Source organism: Schistocerca nitens, chromosome 10 (assembly GCF_023898315.1).
Source record: "Schistocerca nitens isolate TAMUIC-IGC-003100 chromosome 10, iqSchNite1.1, whole genome shotgun sequence".
NCBI lineage: Eukaryota > Metazoa > Arthropoda > Insecta > Orthoptera > Acrididae > Schistocerca > Schistocerca nitens.
The window spans coordinates 90,023,495-90,048,426 of record NC_064623.1 but is presented as its reverse complement, the minus strand read 5'-3'; the positions used below and the strand labels follow the sequence as shown (position 1 = coordinate 90,048,426).

Sequence of the window (24,932 nt, the reverse complement as noted above, 5' to 3'; positions counted from 1 at the left end):
TACCAAAATCGTGTTAGGGCGTATCTCGACGAAAATCTACCAGGAAGATGGATAGACCGTAGAAGTGCTGTGAAGTATCCACCACGTTCCCCACACCTAACTCCTCTGGACGTTTACCTGTGGGGAACGCTAAAGGACGTGTTTATCGACAAAAGTCACGCACATTGGATGAACTTCGAGAATCCATCGTACATTCATGTGCAAATATCCAACTGAACACGTTGCAGGCAGTAGTTCATGCTGCAGTTCAGCGGCATCGTTTGTGTGTGGATGTTAATGGTGACCATTTCGAACACTTGCAGTGATATCTTTATGTTGGACTTTAAGCAACACATTCACCAAAAATGAGACAACTCCGTCAATTAGTTTGCAAGTTATGGACTTTTAAACAGTGGATACATTTTTTTGGACCCTTCTATATATATATATATATATATATATATATATATATATATATATATATATATATATATATATGATTATAATAGAGGGAAACATTCCACGTAGGAAAATATATCTAAAAACAAAGATGATGTGACTTACCAAATGAAAGTGCTGGCAGGTCGACAGACACACAAACAAACACAAACATACACACAAAATTCAAGCTTTCACAACAAACTGTTGCCTCATCAGGAAAGAGGGAAGGAGAGGGAAAGATGAGAGGATGTGGGTTTTAAGGGAGAGGGTAAGGAGTCATTCCAATCCCGGGAGCGGAAAGACTTACCTTAGGGGGAAAAAAGGATGGGTATACACTCGCACACACACACATATCCATCCACACATATACAGACATGTATATGTGTTGATGGATATGTGTGTGTGTGTGCGAGTGTATACCCATCCTTAAAACCCACATCCTTTCATCTTTCCCTCTCCTTCCCTATTTCTTGATGAGGCAACAGTTTGTTGCGAAAGCTTGAATTTTGTGTGTATGTTTGTGTTTGTTTGTGTGTCTGTCGACCTGCCAGCACTTTCATTTGGTAAGTCACATCATCTTTGTTTTTACATATATATATATATATATATATATATATATATATATATATATATATATATATATATATATATATATGTATATATATGTGTGTGTGTGTGTGTGTGTGTGTGTGTGTGTGTGTGTGTGTGTGTGTGTGTGTGTGTGTGTATATATATATATATATATACAGAAATCAGTGGGTTCTACTGAGAAATTCATCAATGGAGTGGAAGGAGTTGGCCACCAATAAATCCTTTAGGCTTTTCTTAAACTGAATTTCATTGGTTGTTAAGCTTTTTATGGCTGCTGGCAAGTTATTGAAAATGTGTGTTCCTGAATAATGCACACCTTTTTGTACAAGAATAAGTGACTTTAAATCTTTGTGAAGATTATTCTTATTTCTAGTACTGATTCCATGAATTGAGAACTTGGTTTGAAAAAGTGATATATTTTAATGACAAATTTCATTAAGGAATTAATATATTGGAAATCAGTAGTTAGTATCCCTAGTTCCCTAAACAGGCTTCTGCAGGATGTTCTTTAGTTCACACTACATATAACTCTTATTTCGCATTTTTGTGCCCAGAAAACTTTAGCTCGGCTTGGTGAATTACCCCATAAAATAATTCCATATGACATTATGGAATGAAAGTAAGCACAGTATGCCAGCTTTTTCATTTTTATATCCCTTATGCCTGACACAATTCTCATTGCAAATAGAGATTTGTAAAGATGCTTCAGCAGTTCTGTGCTGTGCTCCTCCCAGTTGAATTTATTATCAAGCTGTAATCCCAAGAATTTAACGCTGTCCACTTCTTCTATCTGCTTGTCATTGTATGTTAGCCATATACTCGTGGGACACCACTTACAGGTTTGGAACTACATGTAGTGTGTTTTTTCAATGTTTAGTGACAAAGAATTGGCTAGCAACCAGTAGTTAATGTCCACAAATATTTTATTAGCCGATCTTTCTAAGGTTACACTTGATTTGCCATTTCTTGCATTGTTTGTATCGTCAGGAAAGAAAAGAAACTTGGCATCTGGTAATGTTACTGATGAAAGGTCATTGATATACACAAGAAAAAGTAAGGGCCCTAAGATGGAAAGTCTCTTTCGTAATAACACCCTTTGTTTCCTGTCGGACATATCAGATTTGAACCATTTTGCAGCATTTCCTGTTTTACCATAATATTCTAATTTGCTTAAAAGGATATTGTGATCTACACAGACAGATACTTTGACAGATCACAAAATATACCAGTTGCCTGCAATTTTTTGTCTTATCTACACTATAAGTGTAGATAGCCTTCTCAGTATCAGAATCCTTTAGAAATCCGAACTGCGACTTTGACAGTATGTTATTTGTGGTAAGATGGTTATAAAGGCTATTGTACATTACCTTTTCTAAAATTTTTGAGAATGCTGACTTCTTAAACAGTGGCTTAACTTCAGCATATTTCAACCATTCACGAAATATTCCACTGAGAAACGACTGGTTACACAGATAGCTTAATATGTTACTTAAGTCAGAATCACTTTCTTTAATTAAATTTGTTGATATTTCATCATACCCACTAGATGTTTTTGATTTTAAAGATTTTATGATGGACATTACTTCTGCTGGGGTAGTGAGGGTCAAATTCACATTATGGAAGTTACTTCAAATGTCTGGTCTGAGGTATTCCATAGCAGCATCTACAGAACCTGACAACCCCATCTTTTCAGTAACAGTTATAAAATGTTTGTTAAAAAGTTCTGCAACACTATACACATTTGCCACCAATGTATCATTTATTCTTAATGCTGTTTGTTCCTCCTCATGTCTGGTTCTACCAGTCTCCTCCTTCACTAAATCCCATATTGTCTTTATTTTGTTATCTGATATTACTATCTTTTCCTTGTAATATATTTGCGTTGATTGCAGTCCATATTACAGTATTGTAATGCAGTATTTCTTGTAATGTGCTTTAGCATCAACATCAGAACTGTTTGAGATTGACAGATATGTTTTTCTTTTGGTTTTAAAAGATACCTCTATTCCTTGAGTAATCCATGGCTTCTTTGTAGACTTTGCTATAACCCTGGCTACTTTTACGGGAAAACAGTGTTCAAATAAGGTAGAGCACTTTATTAGCAAAAGTGTTATATTTTTCATTCATGCCATGAGCACTGTAAATATCACTCCAGAGAATATCTCCGAGGAGTATCCTAAAATAATCAATTTTTGGCTATTGATTACTCTGTTTAGCTCAGATTTAACAGATTTTATATCCTATTCGGTATTAACATTTAACAGAAGGAACTGCAGGTCATGGTCTGAGAGGCCATTGACTATTGGTTTTGTTATATAATTTTGTTCATTGGACTTTTCTATATACACTCCTGGAAATGGAAAAAAGAACACATTGACACCGGTGTGTCAGACCCACCATACTTGCTCCGGACACTGCGAGAGGGCTGTACAAGCAATGATCACACGCACGGCACAGCGGACACACCAGGAACCGCGGTGTTGGCCGTCGAATGGCGCTAGCTGCGCAGCATTTGTGCACCGCCGCCGTCAGTGTCAGCCAGTTTGCCGTGGCATACGGAGCTCCATCGCAGTCTTTAACACTGGTAGCATGCCGCTACAGCGTGGACGTGAACCGTATGTGCAGTTGACGGACTTTGAGCGAGGGCGTATAGTGGGCATGCGGGAGGCCAGGTGGACGTACCGCCGAATTGCTCAACACGCGGGGCGTGAGGTCTCCACAGTACATCGATGTTGTCGCCAGTGGTCGGCGGAAGGTGCACGTGCCCGTCGACCTGGGACCGGACCGCAGCGACGCACGGAAGCACGCCAAGACCGTAGGATCCTACGCAGTGCCGTAGGGGACCGCACCGCCACTTCCCAGCAAATTAGGGACACTGTTGCTCCTGGGGTATCGGCGAGGACCATTCGCAACCGTCTCCATGAAGCTGGGCTACGGTCCCGCACACCGTTAGGCCGTCTTCCGCTCACGCCCCAACATCGTGCAGCCCGCCTCCAGTGGTGTCGCGACAGGCGTGAATGGAGGGACGAATGGAGACGTGTCGTCTTCAGCGATGAGAGTCGCTTCTGCCTTGGTGCCAATGATGGTCGTATGCGTGTTTGGCGCCGTGCAGGTGAGCGCCACAATCAGGACTGCATACGACCGAGGCACACAGGGCCAACACCCGGCATCATGGTGTGGGGAGCGATCTCCTACACTGGCCGTACACCACTGGTGATTGTCGAGGGGACACTGAATAGTGCACGGTACATCCAAACCGTCATCGAACCCATCGTTCTACCATTCGTAGACCGGCAAGGGAACTTGCTGTTCCAACAGGACAATGCACGTCCGCATGTATCCCGTGCCACCCAACGTACTCTAGAAGGTGTAAGTCAACTACCCTGGCCAGCAAGATCTCCGGATCTGTCCCCCATTGAGCATGTTTGGGACTGGATGAAGCGTCGTCTCACGCGGTCTGCACGTCCAGCACGAACGCTGGTCCAACTGAGGCGCCAGGTGGAAATGGCATGGCAAGCCGTTCCACAGGACTACATCCAGCATCTCTACGATCGTCTCCATGGGAGAATAGCAGCCTGCATTGCTGCGAAAGGTGGATATACACTGTACTAAGTGCCGACATTGTGCATGCTCTGTTGCCTGTGTCTATGTGTCTGTGGTTCTGTCAGTGTGATCATGTGATGTATCTGACCCCAGGAATGTGTCAATAAAGTTTCCCCTTCCTGGGACAATGAATTCACGGTGTTCTTATTTCAATTTCCAGGAGTGTAGATATTATCAATGGCTGTTTGTGAGCAATTGGCTACCCTTGTGGGGAACTTTACAGTGGGAATTAAGTTGCATGATAGTGTTGCTAAGTCAAATAAGTTCTTATTGGGAGAGTCTCTAAGGAAATGTACATTAAAGTCACCAGCAACCACTATTTCTTTGTTTTTGGTTGTTAAATTGGCCAGTACAGCTTCAAGGAGGTTTATGAACAGATTAAACTTACCTGCAGATGCTTGATATACACTCAATATTATAAAGGATTTGTTGTGAAATTCTACTTCTGTTGCACTTGCTCTAGGCAAAACTTATGAATGTCCATGTACGTAGATTTATGACAATGTGAGACCAGAGTTTCTCCTGGCGTATACAACTTTCAAATAACTTCTGGGAATTCAGCCAGGTAACACTTTCAGCGACCGCCGATATTTCGGCGGGAGAACACCCCACCATTTTCAAGGCAAACTGCAATGGACAGGCGGCGTACATGCAAATTTAAAACCTCGGTTCTCGGACTGAAGCAGGAAAGATAACACACACACTGAATTCATAGTCTCACTATTGATAGCTGACTTTGGTCATCTTTGGTGGCACTAGTGTTCAGTGTGTGTGTTATCTTTCCTGCTTCAGTCCGAGAACCGAGGTTTTAAATTTGCATGTACGCCGCCTGTCCATTGCAGTTTGCCTTGAAAATGGCGGGGTGTTCTCCTGACGAAATATCGGCGGTCGCTGAAAGTGTTACCTGGCTGAATTCCCAGAAGTTATTTGAAATTTATGACAGTTCCTGATGAATGTGGCAACTCCTTTCTCCATTTCTGCTCTACAAAAGTGAGGTGCTAACCTAAATCCTGTAATATTTAAAAGTTCTATACCAGTGGTCACATGATTTTCAGAGAGGCACATTATGTCAGCTGGGTTTGAAGGACTCTAATTCATATATTCAGATAATTAATCCATTAATTTTATTTCACGGCCCTCGAATATTTTGATGCAATAAAGACAGCTGACATTTCACATTGACTGAGTTAAAATTGGGTAGAGTCGAAATTTCTGCTGATTGTTGAATATTCTTAACCAACAGCTGTTTATGCTGATGTAATAAGCTAGAATTATGTTTTTTGATTTCTTTCTCAAACTGAAGGCTTGTCTCAGTCCTAACCTCTCTTGAACCAGGTTTCTTTCTGTCCTCCTTACCCTAAAAAGGAAACTTTTGTAAACCATATAACCACTCGTATTTTATCACTCATGACAGTGCCTCCCCCTTTTAACTTTCCTGCTATTTTCCCAGCCAGTTTACCCTTCCCTTTCCTGTTGAGGTGAAGGCCATGCCTTATATAATTCCACCTACTGAGAGAATCAACAGGAACCACACCAATGGGTGACCCTGCACCCGACATAAGCAGCTGTTCTAACTGCAAATTAACTCTCTTGACAGAAAAGTTCAAATGAGGTCGGTCATGGCGCCCAACAACAGATACAAACTCGACACTAGTGTGCTTCGATGCTGATGCAATCTTCTCCAGGTCACACTCTATACTGTATCCAGGATCTCTGTCAACACTATTTACCTGGCCCACCCTCTATAACCACGGTGTCTTCCTTAGTGAAATCTTTGCAAAGTGATCCTAAATCCTCTGTCACCTGCTCCAGACCAGCACTAGGTTTAAAAAAATTGGTGACCTGGTATTCTGATCCTAGTTCGTCCTGCAAAAGTTGGCCAACACATCTGTCATAGGAACTACCTAACAACAGTTTCTTTCTCTTTACTGATTTCCCTACATTCTTACTTTTCAATTTGCTGCTGAAAGTTTGTTGTGCCCTGTCTACACCTGCAACTGCTAGAGGATCACCAGCTTCTAACTGAAGCGACAGGTCAAATCTATTTTCCACATTCACCATGAAGCTGTCAGTTCTAGGCCTGTTCCTCCTGTTGCCTGTTGCCACTTCCCACCTCTCTTTACCCTTCTCCCTCGTTTACCTGTCAACATCTCCCCTTGCCTTGTCTAACTCAGCCTGAAGGGTGGCAATTTTCCCCTCCTGTTCTAGTATCTTCCTATCTCTACTACACATCCTACAAAACCACTGATGAGTGTTATTTACTTCCCGTGTTCCCACGACACTACACTCACCCACATGGAAAAAACTACAGCACCCATCACACCTAACAATTCTACGGGAAGTCTAGCACTTTTCATTCATGATAAACGTAATAGTTTATTAAGAATAAGTCAGTTAAATTACAGATAAACACGAAAATGTGATACAATAAATTTGTCCTGTACGCAACTGTACGTAAACTAAAACGAAGGTGCAAAGTTTCTGAAACAACAACTTAAACTTTCGCTACTTTCCGGAAATGTGAGTTAAATCATGAAGAGGTACGCTACAGTTAAATTGCTGGAGAGAGCAAAGAACAATTAAATGAAATTCTAAAGATTTGCTGCGGCAAAACGTAAACAGAAAATACGACTCTAACCAGACTGTACAATCTGCTATATGATGTAAAGAAAAATGAAACCTTTAATGGTACGCTTAAAAAGCACACCACTACACCTATTTACCACGTAATCAGTACTAAACTAAATGTTACTATAATCTGAAATGACTTATCTTTACGAGATAACCAAAACTCGCGCTAGTCGCCTGGATGCAGGGCTGTGATTTTGTCATTGTAACTTTGGGAATTAATTGTTCGTGAGATCTGCTAGTAAATATAAAGTAAGTATGAAAATTGATTTTTTTGTCAATATCATGAACGTCTTTCCTTGAAGTATTGTGGCAGTCTACTATTTCTCCCTCTGTACAGTCGGCCCACAAATTGACCGGCGCCCTATGAACGTCGGCCAATCTGACGTGTGGCTCTGCACTTCCAGCGTGTCTCTGACCAACCACATTCAGATCCCTCCCCCACTGGACCTACATCGTAAGTAGTGATTTTCCAGATTACGTTTTATAACAACAGCGCTCAGCTGAAAGCTGAACGTCGCTGTCCGTCCTATTGTGGCTAGCAACAACAGTGTTTTACGCCACATGGCCACGCTCTGAAGACACTCATGAGTGGCAACCTCTGTTTTATCAGTTTCAGTCATTTCCCATCTCACTCTAACTTACATGAATCCACTGGCGTTACTGTTCTCAGGAGCAAGTATCAGGTTTGCTGTCTCTGTTAAGATGCGTCAGTTTGTGACCAACGTCTACTCTGACACCTTACAACAGCGTCTAAGCGGTGTTTGAAAGTACTATTTAATTCTTTGAAGTGAAACTCCTACCCTGGGACAGCTGGCTAGGGCATTTGCAGTTTCCCTTTACTACTTACCTCTGGTAACCTAAACTACAATACTTTTGCCTGCACTCTGTATTGTGTCTCTGATATCCTGTCTTGGAGTGCCCTCTCTGGCTCCCAAAAGATAAACTTGTTCAAATCACTAAGTCGTCAATTATGACAACTGTATAGCTTCTCACACGGATTCTGAGACACGCTCACACATGAGGATGATAATTTAAACTGGAAAACGCACGTAATCTAACGTCAAGCAAAATTAGTTCAACAACATTTGCACTTGCAATCACTGGGAATGTGGAGAGAGAGAGGGGGGGGGGGGGAGAAATAATGAAGCATATACATTTTGTGTATTTCTACTCAGTTACATAGTGTGGAACTATGTTTTGGTGTAACTGATGTTTAAGAAAGAAAGTTTTCATTGCTCAAAGATGTTCTGTAGGAACGATATGTGCTGCTCACTCAAGGTCATTTTATAGACTTCTGTTTCGAGGAGTTAAACATTTTGGTTTCAGCTTCATATTACACTTATTCTCTCCAGCATTTTCTTGTAAACAACTCACTGCAGTTCAGAAGAGACAAATACGTACGTAATTTCACCACTAGAAGAAAAATGACATTAACCCATTTACTTGTTAATATTTTTCACATAGCCCACCCGATGTTTACTATTTAAATTTACCAAAATCAGCGTATTTTATCTTACCTACTTTTCTCAAAATTATGAAACTATTTTTATAGCAGTTCTTTATAAAGCTATCCTTACTATTTGTTCATGTGATGAGAAATGAAGATGATATTATTTTAGAAGATTTTGTTGGTGTGGTATACCCGAAGACATACGGGAATACACCATTAGACATTTCACAGACTTGTATCATGTATCAATTTTCTTCGTCCTGGCTGTGCACACTATTCAATTTCTGGATGGTGTTTTATTGAAGGGATTGGGAGGATAAACCTAACAATAGCTGAAAACGATCGTTTGTAGCTCGCAAAATATCGAAATAAATCGAGTATGTTGTAGACCACTAAATAGATCGATTTCTCATATTACCATTTATACAATGAAGCGCCAAAGAAACTGGTATAGGTATGCGTATTCAAATACAGAATTATGTAAACAGGCAGAATACGGTACTGTGGTCGGCAACGTCCATTTAAGACGAGTGTCTGGTGCAGTTGGTAGATCAGTTACTGCTCCTGAATGGCAGGATATCAAGATTTAAGTGAGTTTCAACGTGGTGTTACAGTCGGCGCACGAGCGACGCGACTCAGCATCTCCGAGGTAGCGATGAAGTGAAGATTTTACCGTACGACCATTTCACGAGTGTACCATAAATATCAGAAATCCAGCAAAACATCAAATCTCCGACATCGCTGCGGCCAGAAAAAGATACTGCAAGAGCGGGACCGACGATGACTGAAGATAATCGTTCAACGTGACAGAAGTGCAACCCTTAAGCAAATTGATGCATATTTCAATGCTGGGCCATCAACAAGTGCGAACCATTCAACGAAACATCATTGATATGAGCTTTCAGAACCGAAGGTCGACTCGTGTAAACATATTGCCTGGTCGGAAGAGTCTCGTTTCAAACTGTATTGAGAGGACGGACGTGTACGTGTACGGAGACAACCTCATGAATCCATGGACTCTGCATATCAGCAGGGGACTGTGGCGGTGGACGCTCTGTAATAGTGGGGGTGAGTGCAGTTGGAGTAATATGGGACCTCTGATTTCTCTGACATGTGACAGGTACGTTAGCACCATGTCTGATGACTTGCATTCCGACGGACTTGGGGAATTACAACAGGACAATGCAACACCCTCCGCATCCAGAATTGCAACAGAGTGGCTCCAGGAACACTGTTCTGAGTTTAAACACTTCCGCTGGCCACCAAACTCCCTCACATTAACATTACTGCGCATATCTGAAATGCCTTGCGAAGTGCTGTTTAGAAGAGATCTCCACCACCTCGTACGGATGTATGGAGAGCCGTGCAGGATTCATGATGTCAATTCCCTTTAGCACTACTTCAGACATTATTCGAGTCCATGCCATGTCGTATTGCGGCCCTTTGGCGTGCTCGTGGGTTCCTACACAATATTAGGCAGGTGTGCCAATTTCTTTGGCTGTTCAGAGTAGAGGCTTCTGATGTGTCCCGTGTGGCCACACTTATAACACTTTACCTCTGAGTGGAAAACAGTATGGTCACTATGTCTCCGAGCACCAATTTCATTCTTTTTCCATCTGTGTGGCAATCCTAATAGCAGGAGACAAATCATTTGTGTTCTTCATTCTGACCCTTCTTGACGTGTCAGCAGAAATACACCTGAAGCCCAATTCTGCGTCTTAAGCAGGATTACTCTGTCAGTCTGTACATTCTGTGGTAGTTCGTAAGTTGGTGCATTAAGCTTCCTAATCCTGTTCGAGAAGGACTCCACCAATATGCTGTGTTTCAGCGACAACGCATTGAGTTCCTCCTTAAAAATCTCAGCGCTGTTTCATTTACTATATCGCTGGGTAAGTCCGTTATCCAGCTCGGTCTCGTGGTAGGCTACACGATGAACATCTTCGTTTCATCGATTAATTGTAAACTAGCCATATGTAAGGAAGTTTCATCAGAACAGTTTCCCTATTTAGCGGTATCTTTCACATTACAAATTAAAACAGACACATCCTCGGTCGTTACCCGAGAAAAAGAAGCTCTCAGGTTAGCTGCTCTATGATTAATGGAAGCGAGAGATGTATTTAACAATGCTTTCATCCCCCCAGAATCGGTTTTTGATAGACCAATAACGGCTTCCAAAGTTCTAATTTAGTTTTTAATGCATCATTCAAGTCTCTCTCTTCTGTTGTCATTCGAAACCTCGTAGCTGTCTGATCTCTGAAGACTTCAAACATTTCATGCAAAACAGCTACACGTCTTTTTGGCATTTGTGTAAATACAAGAAACAATAAGGAAACTGCGCTCACACTGCAGAAACAAGAGCAAACTACATTAATATTTGCGCTGTATCATAGCCCATCAGTATTCTGTGTACTGCTGTGCCTCGTGGTCACACCTTCGACCCGTGCTGTCTATAGACGAAACAGCCTGAATACATGGCTACTCCTGTCCGTACAAATTACAATACACCACCTCACTGGCAGCAAGTAAACTGTCCTACGATTTCGATGGAACTGATATAGGTTCTCAGGCTATTGCAGTCTAACATATGATGCTCTCAAAGGACAACCATTGGACTTACAACATGATGTCACAAATACGAGGTTTGCCCAGAAAGTAACTCACCGCATTTTTTTTTTTCTTCAACAGTTCTTTATTGAACATAATGTGAATTACACACACGAAGGAATGGTGTTTTATCTACACACTCTAATTTTCAATGTAATCTCCATCCCGTTCTATGGCCTTCCTCCAGCATGAAACAAGTGCATGTATGCCTTGTCGTTTCCAATCCTTGTCCTGGTGGTGGAGCCAGGGCTTCACTGTGTGAATCACCTCATCGTCCTCAAAATATCTTCTGTGAATGTCATCTTTTAATGGCCCAAACAAGGGGAAGTCCGAGAGGGCTAGGTCAGGTGTGTCAGGTGTGACAGCTGTGAATGGTTTCCCAACCACTGCAAATCGTTGTTGTAACATACATCACCTACAGGCGCCATTTTGAAGCTGTCCTGTAGTCACGCTATCTGCCGGAAGTGACGCAAACTTGGTGTGCTCACTCAGAAGACTTCAAGTAATACATACCTGACGTTTCGCAGTCGTAGCATTGTTTTCAGCTGAGAAAAAAATGGGTTGCAGTACTTTCTGGGCAACCGTTGTAGATAGACACAACAAAAGTCAGCAAAAGATAGTCACTCACTACATCACATAGTGGCGAAATGCTGAACCTTGCAGGCAAGCTCAAAGCTTCTTCCTCATAATTAAAAATATCCATTTTATCAACATTTTAATGCTTCCTTTGATCATGCAAATATACATCACTACAATTCAAGATAGCAAAAACCCTAACCACAATTTTGTTATTCTACTTTTCACAATACCTTATTTATTCTTAAAAATAGTCGCTAATGCATCATTATCGCCATTAACATCATTATTTTCATCATCATTATAATCATCATTATTTGGCAGTAATCCTGTGCCAAAATCAATTTCATTTCATTTCGTAATATTTCTCGTTAAGTTCTAACACTTCACTGCGTTTCATCATAACTGTTTCTTACTTAATTGCTGTAACACGTAGGTGGTATGAACATTGACTGTACCAAAACCTCACAAAAGGCAGCGCCTTTCTTTCCTTGCTAATCACCATTTTAACTAACCAAGTTTTATATCATCACATTTTCTGTTCTTATTGTACACAAATCTTTTTCCACTCTTTAAAAATCAATAACTCCTTCAAACTTAGACTGATATAATAGGTGCAAGGTGAAACTTCCTGGCAGATTAAAACTGTGTGCCCGACCGAGACTCGAACTGGGGACCTTTGCCTTTCGCGGGCAAGTGCACTTGCCCGCGAAAGGCAAAGGTCCCGAGTTCGAGTCTCAGTCGGGCACACAGTTTTAATCTGCCAGGAAGTTTCATATCAGCGCACACTCCGCTGCAGAGTGAAAATCTCATTCTGGAAACATCCCCCAGGCTGTGGCTATGTCTCCGCAATATCCTTTCTTTCAGGAGTGCTAGTTCTGCAAGGTTCGCAGGAGTGCTTCTGTAAAGTTTGGAAGGTAGGAGACGAGATACTGGCAGAAGTAAAGCTGTGAGGACCGGGAGTGAGTCATGCTTCGGTAGCTCAGTTGGTAGAGCACTTGCCCGCGAAAGGCAAAGGTCCCGAGTTCGAGTCTCGGTCGGGCACACAGTTTTAATCTGCCAGGAAGTTTCATATGAGCGCACACTCCGCTGCAGAGTGAAAATCTCATTCCAGGTGCAAGGTGTTTCTCCTAGAGATCGGACTCACCACAATGCAGTGTTGCTAAAGAATGATTCAATTAGATTTCCTTCAGGCATAATTGATGAAGAATGAGTCATCACTTTCAGTTACATATAGCAACACTCCAAACATCATAACTTTTTGCCTTTTAACTTGATTCTTGGTCTTGTTAAACTTTTTATATCCTAATTAATCTTTATCTTGGAGCAAATTCTTTAACTGTTTTGAAGAGAAATGAGATGATTTATTACTTTCGGAACTAGTGAAGTCGGAAGGTGGTCTACTACACAACATCACATCGTTATCGGCATATACCATTACAATCTTTGTCAAAGATAATGTTCATGCGATTATCCTGCATAATTAATTTTTGCATGAATATTAATACATCTAGATTCTTCCATTTCTCATAGATATCAACACAGGTTAGTAACTTAACTAGTGCAGTTTCTTTCAAGAAACTACTACATGAACAGAGAAATCCACATTCAGATTAATTTTCATCTGCTCATTACATTGCTTTTTAGTGTTGATTTTTAAAAGCAGCATCACATATATGTGCCATAACTTCACACAACATGTAATCTTCACACAGAGTTATTGTGAACCCATCAAGAACTAATACAGAAACGAACATTTTCATTTATAACATTAATTACTTTCGTTTTAACAATATTCATTGAGAATTTGACAATGTGATCATTGATCCCTCCCGAGTGCTGGCCATCTTCTGACTGCTTTTGGTCACCTGCACACAACACATTGCATCTACAGATAAATACTGGGCCACAATGCCAGGACCTCCTTAAACTCTGTCCTATAAAATATACTATCTTGAATTGGTTTTCAAAGCTCTCACTTCCATCTTCAAATTAATCTCCCAATGCTAGTCTTGACAGAGCATTGGCAATTTGCCTCTCCTTCCCTTTTATTTAATGGTATAATGGAATGTCTGATGAAATAATAGCCACTTGGTTATTCTGGAGTTTGAACTCATGTAAATAGACCATATCTGGGCAACAGGACTCTCTGTTTAGTCTGAAGTTGATGATGATTTAGAAAGCTGGAAGCTGGTTTAGAACGAAATACAAAATAAAATTTTCACATGGTTTTCGAAGGTTCTATTGGTGAAAGCTATAAACTCGTGTTCTATTTTCCCACTCACAACTGCTTCTTGCCATAAATCTGCCCCCATCCCAGCTTATTGCTGTCTATCATAAGACAAAATATTAATTTCAGGTCTGTGTAAAATGTTATTCTAACAGAGTTGTTTCTTTATCTCATCAAAAGCTTCCCAAACCTATATATGAAGTGATTTATCCTTGGCATATTGTTCAGAAATGGTAACTTTAAAGTCCAAAATTTGATTGTTAACTTTTCCCTTGTCACTGGGTAGGAAATTCTTCAGTTGCCTCGATTTTATCAGTGTCAGCCAAAATTAAATCCTCTAAATTGCTGCCTCCTACAAATTTAAGTTGTCTCACATCAAATTTACATTTTTCTAACTTCAAAAACACAGCCTTTCCGTTGCTTCTTCATATAATTCTCTTAATAACCCAAAACTTTCTTCCAATTTCTCCCAGTAACTTATATATCTTCTAAATAAATGGTTAATTTAGCAAGCAACCCCTTACTTAAAACAAAATCCAATGCATTTAGAAATTCAACAACCAAAACAATAAGACCAAACGGTCCAAGCAGTACTTAGACATCTACTACCCTCTAGGAAGGCCACATATTTCCTAGAACTTGGCTCAATGGGAGTTTCATGGATTGCTGGCTAGTGTTGAATTTAATATGGCCAAATTTATACAGTAACTCATCAATATTTTCAGTATGATTAGTTTTCCTTCGAAACACATGCTTAACAATCAAGAACTTGTCTTAACCCTCCACCTTCCTATGAGAAAACAATGAAAGAGTTGCTGTATATACTACAACTCCTCTCTATGATACCCCACCATTCCATTTTTTTTTTTTTTGTAATTTTGAAAATGGTACACCATATGGCTTAATGAAAAATGGTTCAATCACTTTTAACTTTAATTTGCACTGACAACGTTAGATGTTTCCCCTAACAGATCTCTCAGTTTTTTTTTCAGAATTTACATTTTTCGTCTTTTCCAACTTTGCACCTACTAAAGCATGATTCTGTACATCAGTTAAACTCACATCAGTATAAACATCATCATTCTCATAATATCTTCTTTTATGAGTGTAAGTTACTCACCTGATTTGGTTGTATCTGCTTATATAATTCAGGACAAATATATTTTTCTTTCAAGAAATTATGCATTTGAGGTCAGAAAATACTAATTCGTTATTGTATCAAGCAAATCTCACTCCTCTCATCGCAATCCAACGCAGACATAAAAAGATATTTTAACTCATGTCTGGTATTACTAGCTATCCTTGTCTAAATTTTATGTTTGCAACGTTAAATGAAAACAGTACTTGTATTTTTGCGACTTTACTATATCTTCCAGTACCTTCCCTTATTTTAACTCCTATTTCAGAAATTTCAATGAAATCTGTACAATGTTTAATTTTGTACCTTACGTTTTCAGAAATTCCTGAGACTGGACTGACAGTATTTAACCTCCCAGTTATCTGTTCAACTGGAAATATAAGGATATCCCCGTAAGTTGGTTTCATTTGTATCATCCTCTTCATATAAAGTATCATATTTACTTTCTCTGAAACTTATTTCTTCTGCCCTATTTTTTCTATAGTACCTCAGTATCTATGTGAAATGCACTCATAGGCATACCAGTTTTGTCTTCACTGTCACAGTTTTCATTAACAGAATAGTTAACAATTTTTTATTTCTCCCACTGCCCAACGTATTATTCATTTCTTCCCACAAATTTGGACACATCTTCTAACAAACTTTTTTTTTCTTAAATAGCTCTGATTTTTCTGTTTTTGGTTTTGTCACTGTATATTTCCAAGCTATTCTCAAAATATCATGACCTATGCTTTCCTCTTTCATCACTCATCCATTGGTTAATGATTTATAAATACTAACTTGGAGAAATCTGGATTTCCATGTACTTTCCTATCAGTAACCTGACTGTCCAAACTACTTTCATTAATTCTGTCTAAAATAATTCTTTACATTGCTTCTTCATGAAAATGAAACTCCATCATAATCTACCTGACCTTTATCATTGCCATTACCATCATTAACAACTTCACCATTGTTCATATTACAACTAAATGCTAAAATATATCCACCCTCCGCCATATGTGATCATCTGAGCCACCAGCTGCATCATCCCAATTAACAAGATTACTTTCACTTCATCTTCTTCATTACTCATTAACCTCTTATATCAAATATGTCATAATAACTATTCGTCATTTCCTTCCATTTCAAATTCAATTTGCTCACTGACTGGGAAAATTTGTGAGTACTATACAGGTAGTTCTTCCTCTTCATTCATGAGCGATTAATATTTCTGTTATCTGTCACATTTATATTTATTGCTTTACAGAACTGCCTTTTAAAATTCAATCTATTCCTCTGGAGCTCTCCATTCCTGTTGTTTTTCCGATAAGATTCTGAATGTGCTTTGCCCTGAAATTCTTTCCTGTAATTATTAGACAGACTTTGGTCCACATAACTTGTCACAAAATGACAGGCTCGGAATGAATTGTCCATCAGTTTACAGGACAACTTCCCTGTTATCTTGCCTTTTGTTAGTCTGCAGTACGTTATGTCCCTGCCTTAGTCTACCTGTGATTCCGAACTCTCTATTTTTCAAAGTTCTCTGAGAATGTTATCTTAATAATACACGGTAAAAATTTTGACGATCTACCATCAACAGAAGTTATACACTGTAGCGACAAAGAAACTGGTAAAGGCATACGCATTCAAATACAGAGATACGCAAATAGTCAGAAACAGCGCTGCGGTCGGCAACGCCTATATAAGACAAGTGTATGGCGCAGCTGTTAGATCGGTTACTGCTACTAGAATGGCAGGTTATAAAGATTTAATTGAATTTGAACATGGTGTTATGGTTGGCTCATGAGCTATGGGACACAACATCTCCAAAGTAGTGATGAAATAGGGATTTTCCCACACGACCATTTCAAGAGTGCACCGTGAATATCAGGAATCTGGTAAAACATCAAATCTCCGACATCGCTGCGACCGGAAAAAGATCCTGCAAAAACGGGACCAACGACGACTCAAGAGAGTCGTTCAATATGACAGAAGTGCAACCCTTTCGCAAATTGAAGCAGATGTCAATGCTGGGCCATCAACAAGTGTCAGCGTGCGAACCATTCAACGAAACATCATCGATATGGGCTCTCAGAGCCGAAGGCCCACTCGTGTACCCTTCATGGCTGCCTGACACAACGTCTTACGCCTCGTCTGAGCCCATCAAACCCGACATTGTACTGTTGAGGAGTGGGAACATCTTACCTGGTTGGACGAGTCTCGTTTCAAATTGTATCTACCAGATGGACGTGTACGGGTATGGAGACAACCTCATGAATCCATGGACCCTGCATGTCAGCAGGGGACTATTCAAGCTGGTGGAGTCTCTGTAATGGTGTGGGGCATTTGCAGTTGGAGTGATATGGGACCCCTGACACGTCTACATACGACTCTGCCAAGTAACACATTCATGTCCATTGTGCATTCAGAGGGCCTTGGCAATTCCAGCAGGACAATGCGACACCCCACACGTTCAGAATTGCAATAGAGTGGCTCCAGGAACACTTTTCTGAGCATAAAAACTTCCGCTGGCCACCGCTGGCCACCAAATTCCCAGTTGTACGTAACATCATAAAGCATACACGACAACTATTAGGCTATTTTAGCTATGTGTAATCAAAGTGAAAAACCAGTCTACAACATTTATGTACACTTATCATTTTAAAAGTACTGAAAATCAGTGAAGGTTAGTTTTTACCTAACATTTAGTTTATTTTATATAATTAATAATACAAACATATCAGACTCTTCTACTAAGAACTTTGGAAATAGAGTAGAAGCTATTGGCCACCAATAAATCCTTTAGGGTCTTTTTAAATTGAGTATTATTAATAGATAAATTTTTTTAACTCTGACAAGTTGCCCGAAATGTCTTGAGGGTATTTTTGTTCTGTTGCTGCAACTACAAAAACGAGTTTTTTTTTTCACCAGACTCGTTTCGCTTTATTGAGGTAAAGCATTATCAGTAGTCTGTAATTAATTTAATTACATTTTGATTTGCTTTAAGATGGAAAAACAGTTCGTTAGCAATATGTTGGTTTGTACTTACGGTGATTTTCGCTTGATTTCTCACTTGCATCGGGAAATGCCGTCTGTTACCACACCATTGATGTTTTCCTTCTCTAGACACTGGTACTCCTGGTCTAATTTTTAGTCGCTCTGCAGCATTGTGCATATCTTGTGTTTTTCACACCGCACTTTTCGCACACCACTGTTTGTTTATAGTCTTCTAAGTATGTGTTGTGGTTTGTGTTTTGTAGTATTGCCAACCTAACCTTGCCACTAGTTTGTCTTTGACCAACAATCTTTTTTCATTATTGTATGTGTGTAATTCTGTTTAATTGTGTTGCTGTGTATTTATATACTGTGTAAGAGTAGGGAATAAAAATTACTCCACTATTTCTTCCCTACTCTTACACAGTATATAAATACACAGCAACATAATTATACAGAATTACACACATACAATAATCAAAAAAAAAGATTATCAGTCAAAGATAAACTAGTGGCAAGGCTAGGTTGGCAATACTACGCATCACAAACCACAACACATACTTAGAAGCATATAAACAAATGCTGGTGTGCGAACAGTGGAGTGTGAAAAACATAAGATATGCATAGTGTTGCAGAACACCTAAAAAGTAGACCAGGAGTACCAGTGTCTAGAGAAGAAAAACATCAACGATGTGCAAGCAGATGGCACTTCCCGATGTAAGTGAGAAATCAAGGTCAAATCACCGTAGGTACAAACCAACATATTGCTAATGAACTGTTTTTCCATCTTAAAGCAAATCAAAATGTAAGTAAATCAAGTACAGACCACTGATGATGCTGTACCTCAATAAAGCTAAACGCATCTGGTGGAGAAAAAAAAAAGATATTTTTGTAGAGTTGCAACGACAGAACAAAAATACCCTCAAGTATTGTAAAGCAACTATGGATAACATGGCTGGGCACTCCCAATGAGGCATAGAGATCTTCAAATTAGTGAGTCAGTATTCCCAATGATTTGTCAAGTATTGAATACTTCCGCGGATCGAGTACCCAAGCAACTTGTGACGTTATGCATATGTAGGCGAGCGATTTGGCCGCCTAGAAGTAGTGTGAGGGCAGGTGAAGCTGTTGTACGTCTGAACGCCGGCAGGCCCACGGTGCGGGTCGGGCCCCAGTAGATCCAGCTAGACTACCGGCGTGGGCGTCCAGGTACAAAGGCGAGCAGCGTCGCCGGAAGTGGTTTGAATGCCAAAGCTGGGAATTTGGCCGGCTGTTGCTGTCATGGCCACTGCGCGGGATACAATCCTCCAAGAAATGGTGGAGTGTCAGACGAGCTGAACGCTGCCTTCTTACAGTTCTTTAAGAATCAATAATACTTCAGAGACAAGTATTGAAGCAAATCTGAATACATTTGCGATCTTAAGAAAATGAAGCGCATCCACTGACACAACAATATTTTCAATATTTAAAAACTACAGAAGTTAATAATTGATAGTAAATAAACATTTCAACAATGAACCTTTGAAGTAACAACTTCTAAACACTTCATGCGATATCTCAAGTGACAGCATTACACTATAGCTATCGTCTCTGAAAGGTACGTATCTGTATCTATTTTATTTCTTGATTTATTACATTTTTTTAATTATCTTAACACTATGCAAATGTTTTCCAGAGTATGATATCCCCCACAATTACACAGCAAACAAATACAGCATGAATACCTCACATTTCGTCATACATGTGTATTTATTTACTGCATAGTTTACTATTTTGCCAGTTACTTTATTTAAATATTAATTACATTTGATGACAGAAAGACAGGGTAATTTAAGAAGTTGTCATTGAAATGGGTTAGCTGACATCACCTTTGTAAAAGCATGCCAAAAGACACTTCTGACAAGCAGGCCTACGTAAGTATTTACACACTATTTAACGACAATCTGTTGTCTTTTATGGTGATTGCACTTGCGCAAGAACACTAGCTTATTTATTTATGGACAGAACTTTATATATACTTATTGTGAATGGTCTGAGTGTGACTGAATATTTAAAGCATTTCTTTATTTAAATATTGTTGTAATACATTAGTTTAGTCCGGGAAGTAGTCAAGTTGAGGAAAATCATGTCTGTCGAACTTAGGAACGGTGTATTTTAGGCGTGGACGGCCGTCAGCCAATACAAAAGCAGACAACATTAGAACTCTGCGGGAGTCAAGTAGACTATTTTGAGTAAGAGCTCGAGGGAGCGATTTGGGGCACTTTTATATGAATTCTGGAGGGAGGCAGACCTGCCTGCGGCAACGGGTGGTATTTTGTCATGGAGCTGTTTGATTCTGGGTGGTGAACAGCTGCTACCATACTTTAACTTCTGAAAGGACTTTACACTTCGAGAGGTCTGAATGGGCTCCAGAGTAGGAGTCTAACTTTTTCCGCTTGTGTTACGGAACTGGGAATAGACAGAGTGAGTTACTATTCTTTGTATCGTGTGTGATAATTGGTAAGTCATCATATTAAACTCTTAACTGTTTCGAGCTGGTGAATATTTCATGTATTGTGACTACGAAATTGACTTCGTTTTTGCATACCTTTGGTTACAATTAAGTTTGAGGTTTTTGCTGCCAGGAGGGTGCTGCCTTTCTGTACTTTAACTGAATACCGTGCAACCACTTCCCGATCATTTCAGATGTCCTTTCTTGAAGAAACATTATTCAACACACTTTTTACAAACATAGGGATTATACAGCCAACCGGGTGCAGATAACTGTTTGGTACAATTTACATTAGTCTCAACAGCTAATAAAGGTGTCTTCAGCAGAATGAAATTTTGAGATATCCTACAAAATAATATATGGAAAATTAAGTGTGACAAAAAACACATTAACCAAGATGACAATTGTCATGTAGTACAAAGGTTACTTACATAAAGTTACATTGCGAGAACGCAATGGTCAGAATCTAGAGGAGCTATGATCAAGTCAAAAACAAAATAAAATACGTCCCAGCCTTCTCAGGAACGCCCAGCTAGGAACAACATCAGCCCGATCGACCCAGTGGCTTACATTGCTGCCACGAAAATAATACAAGTAGCGCCGCCTATCGGGCGGGAACAGTCACATGTGCCCGTTTCAAACATTACAACAGAAATAACTGAAAAAAGGTAATTAATTGTAAAACCAAGTTATAAGGCAAGAGAGCTTAATGTGTTTTTGAAATTACACAGCAGTCAAGCAGATGAAGTATAAGAACCATCTGTAAGCATTTACAGAAATTACTATTACGTAAAGCAGCGAATAACAGTATACAAAATTTACACAAACAGCTGTACAATCCAGAAAATATCTACACGATGCTAACTATAGTGCTACAAATCTGTGAGATTCGAAGAAAATTATGCTTCGAAACTAGAGGCAGGAAAATATACTACAAAAAATAGAAGAATCAAAATTTTGCGAGTAGTGGATTAAAATTATCGAAACAATTTTTATTACGTGATTGTAAGTGTTCATTGAGGATAAGACGATCGTTCTTAGAAATATGCTTGAAAGTCTCCAGCTCTTCTAGTACGTCCAGTCTATAACCATTCTGTTCTGCTTGTAAAATAGAAATTTCTTCAACGCTTTTCGGTTTGAGAGCGGAAATTAACAGATTGTCAGAAAAAGTGGCATTATGTACATTAGTGCCTCTTTCTCCAAATAAACGTTCTTTGTACCTGACACTAAAAGATCTTACAGTTTGTCCTGTACAATAAACGGGACATGTATCACAAATGTTTTTACACACATGTCTGAACTGCGTAAAGGAGCAACTGTGGATTTGAGATTGTGAGTATATTTTTTATGCAAATTAGCTCGTTACTGTCAGAAATAGTACTGATGTCTAAATTGGTCACTTCAGCGTAGTAAGTGAAGTATGATAGCTTTTATATCACCTATGACTGATAACAGACGCAACGAAAATAACCATTTATTGAGGCCCTTCAGTAGTCTATGTCATGTTCGTCCCAGTGGAATTTATTATCAGACTGTAAACGCAGTAATGTAACACTGTCGACTTCTTCTATGTCCGCGTCGTCAAAATTTAGCGGTATACAGGAGGTAAACCTTTTACAATTATGATCTACGTATGGTATGTTTTTTCAAAGTTTAATGGCAAAGAATTTTCAAGAAACCATTAATCAATGCACATGAAAATTTCCTTCACCATGCTTTCAAAAGCTTTACTTCATTTAATATTTATTGACATGTCTGTGTCGTGTAAAAACAAATAAACTACACATACGTTAATGGTGCTGATGAGAGAGAGACATTGATGTACACAAAAACATAAGGGCTGGAAGCCCGAAACTTGCTGAACACAACATGTAATCAGTATCCATTTACATGATGCTTGATAGCTTATACTAGATTCTTCTGTACTGATGCCTTTCCTATCAGAGAGATAAGATTTGTCTCATTTGTCAGTACTCTCTGAAACGCCGTAATATTCTTATTTATTTTAAAGGATTCTGTGGTTTATTTTGTCAAATGCCTTGGACCAATCGCAATATTACCAGTAGCTTGTAGTTTATTGTCTAACGAATTAAGTCCTTTCTCGCTATATTTGTCAACATCTTTCTGTATTTCGAAACCCTTTAAAAACCCGAACAGTGCCTTCGACAATGTGATAATTGTCGTTAGGTGAGTAATAACCTGATTGTGTATTACAAATTCTACAATTTTCTTGCATGGTCGCAAAAGTAAAGTTGAAAGGAAGGTTAGCAGTATTCCTCTATTTCATTTCAAAACATTTGGGTAATTTTCCCCTGTTAAAAGACTGGTTACTCAATTTACTTAATTAGTTACTAAAATCAGTTGAATAGTGTGTGAATTACCGTTACTGCTAGATATATTGTTGCCTTTGTGTGTGCCTGCAGACCTACGAAAAACGTTTCCTACAGCTTCACAGGGAGTGGCTGAGATTTCATCCGTTTTGAATGTCTCCAGTACCTATTATAACCAGTCCGTACAGAAAGATTAGCAGCGTCGCTTGTATGCTTCGCGACTTTAGATAGTAATTTACTGTCGCAGGTACAGCAAGTTCACCATACGCTTGGGAACCGTCCATCGGACGGAGGAAAGCGGAAGTGAGTGGGAAGTGGAGTCCGTCTGGACCATTCCGCACCCGGACTACAATAAAAGGTCCTGCCTCTACCTCGACGTGGCTGTTGTATTCCTGCCCGAGCCAGCTCCACAGAGCGGTGAGTAGCGCAGAAATAATATTGCGTATTTGCTTCAGAGAGAGAGAGAGAGAGAGTGGGAGAGACAAAGAGAGACATACATTCAGACAGATAAAGCGAGAGAGAGCTCTTAGTGGCTGAGCGAGACAGCATTCAGAGTCTCACAGAAATTACCCGATTTTCCGATGATGCAGGTTGTTATCTATTTCAATCACATATTGAACTGACGTATCCACGCAGTCCGCGGAATATGGCACTCGACATGAGCACCGACGAGGGCATTCCGAAACGTAACATCTCCATATTTTTTATTCTGTTCTCACAGCAAACTGAGTTCCTGTACACTGATCAGCCAGAACATGATGACCACATACCTAACAGGCGGTACGTCCACCTTTGGCACGGATAACAGCAGGGACACGTAATGGCATAGAAGCAGTGAGGTCTTGGTATTTAGCTGGAGGGAGTTGGCACCGTATCAGCACACACAAGTCATCTAATTCCTTAAATTCCGGGCAGAAAAACGATGCGCTCTTACGTCACATTGAATCATATCCCAGGTATGTTGGATTGGATTCAGATCTGACGAGTTGTGGGACCAGCACATCAACTGAAACTCGTCGCTATGTTCATCGAACCGCTTCATCACACTTCTGGCCTTGTGCGATGGCCCATTATCTTTCTGAAAAGTGACACTGCCGTATTGAAATATGGCCGTCAAGAAGAGGCGTACAAGGTCCGCAACCAGTGTACTATAACCCTTCGCCATCATTGTCCCTTGCACGACCTCCTCTGGAGCCACGGACGCCCCCACGAATGTTCGCCAGAGCATAATGGAGCCGCTGCCAGTTTGTCTCTGCCCCGTAGTGTACAAGCGTCAAGGAGCTGTCCCCTTGGAAGACAACAGATTCGTGCCCTCCCATCGACATGGTGAAGAAGGCATAGGGATCCATCACACCGTGCAACGTTCTGCCACTGCGCCAACGTCCAGTGCTGATAGTTAAGTGCCCATTACAGTCGTAGTTGCCAGTGTCATAGTGTTAACATTGGTCGTCATAGTGTTGACATGGGTCGTCAGCTGCGGAGGCCCATCGCTAGGAGTGTTCGATGCACCGTGTGTTCAATCAAACTTAAATTCTCCCCAGCATTAAAGTCTGATGTTAGTTCCGCCGCCTGTCCTGTTTTACCAGTCTGACCTGCCTACGATGTCTGAAATTCGTAATGAGGGGCGGCTGCCCAACCCCACGACATCTGGACGTGGTTTCATCTTGACATTGCCATGTTTTGAAGACATTCGTGCAGTTTCCGAAATGCACGTGCCATATCAATCTGTCCCTGGTCCTACTCAAACAGATCGCGCACCTTCGCCATTCTACAGACGGACAGCACGCTCGCTGATACTACAAGCACCCTGTGTGTGTTTGACTGGCAGTCATTCCTCGCCAGGTAACGCTGCTATCGCCTCGATGGGCTTATATCGATAGTAGTTCGATGGC

The 24,932-nt window shown here is 40.2% G+C and overlaps 1 protein-coding gene across 1 annotated transcript in view; it reads left to right on the top strand.

The window, feature by feature from the left end:
• The window catches only part of LOC126209905 (collagenase-like), a 391,700-nt gene that overhangs the window by 284,295 nt on the left and 82,473 nt on the right, over positions 1 to 24,932 (top strand). The window contains exon 6 of the mRNA XM_049939026.1: positions 23,288 to 23,457. Within this exon, the coding sequence (XP_049794983.1) occupies positions 23,288 to 23,457 (170 nt within the window). The remainder of the gene's footprint in view (positions 1 to 23,287; positions 23,458 to 24,932) is intronic.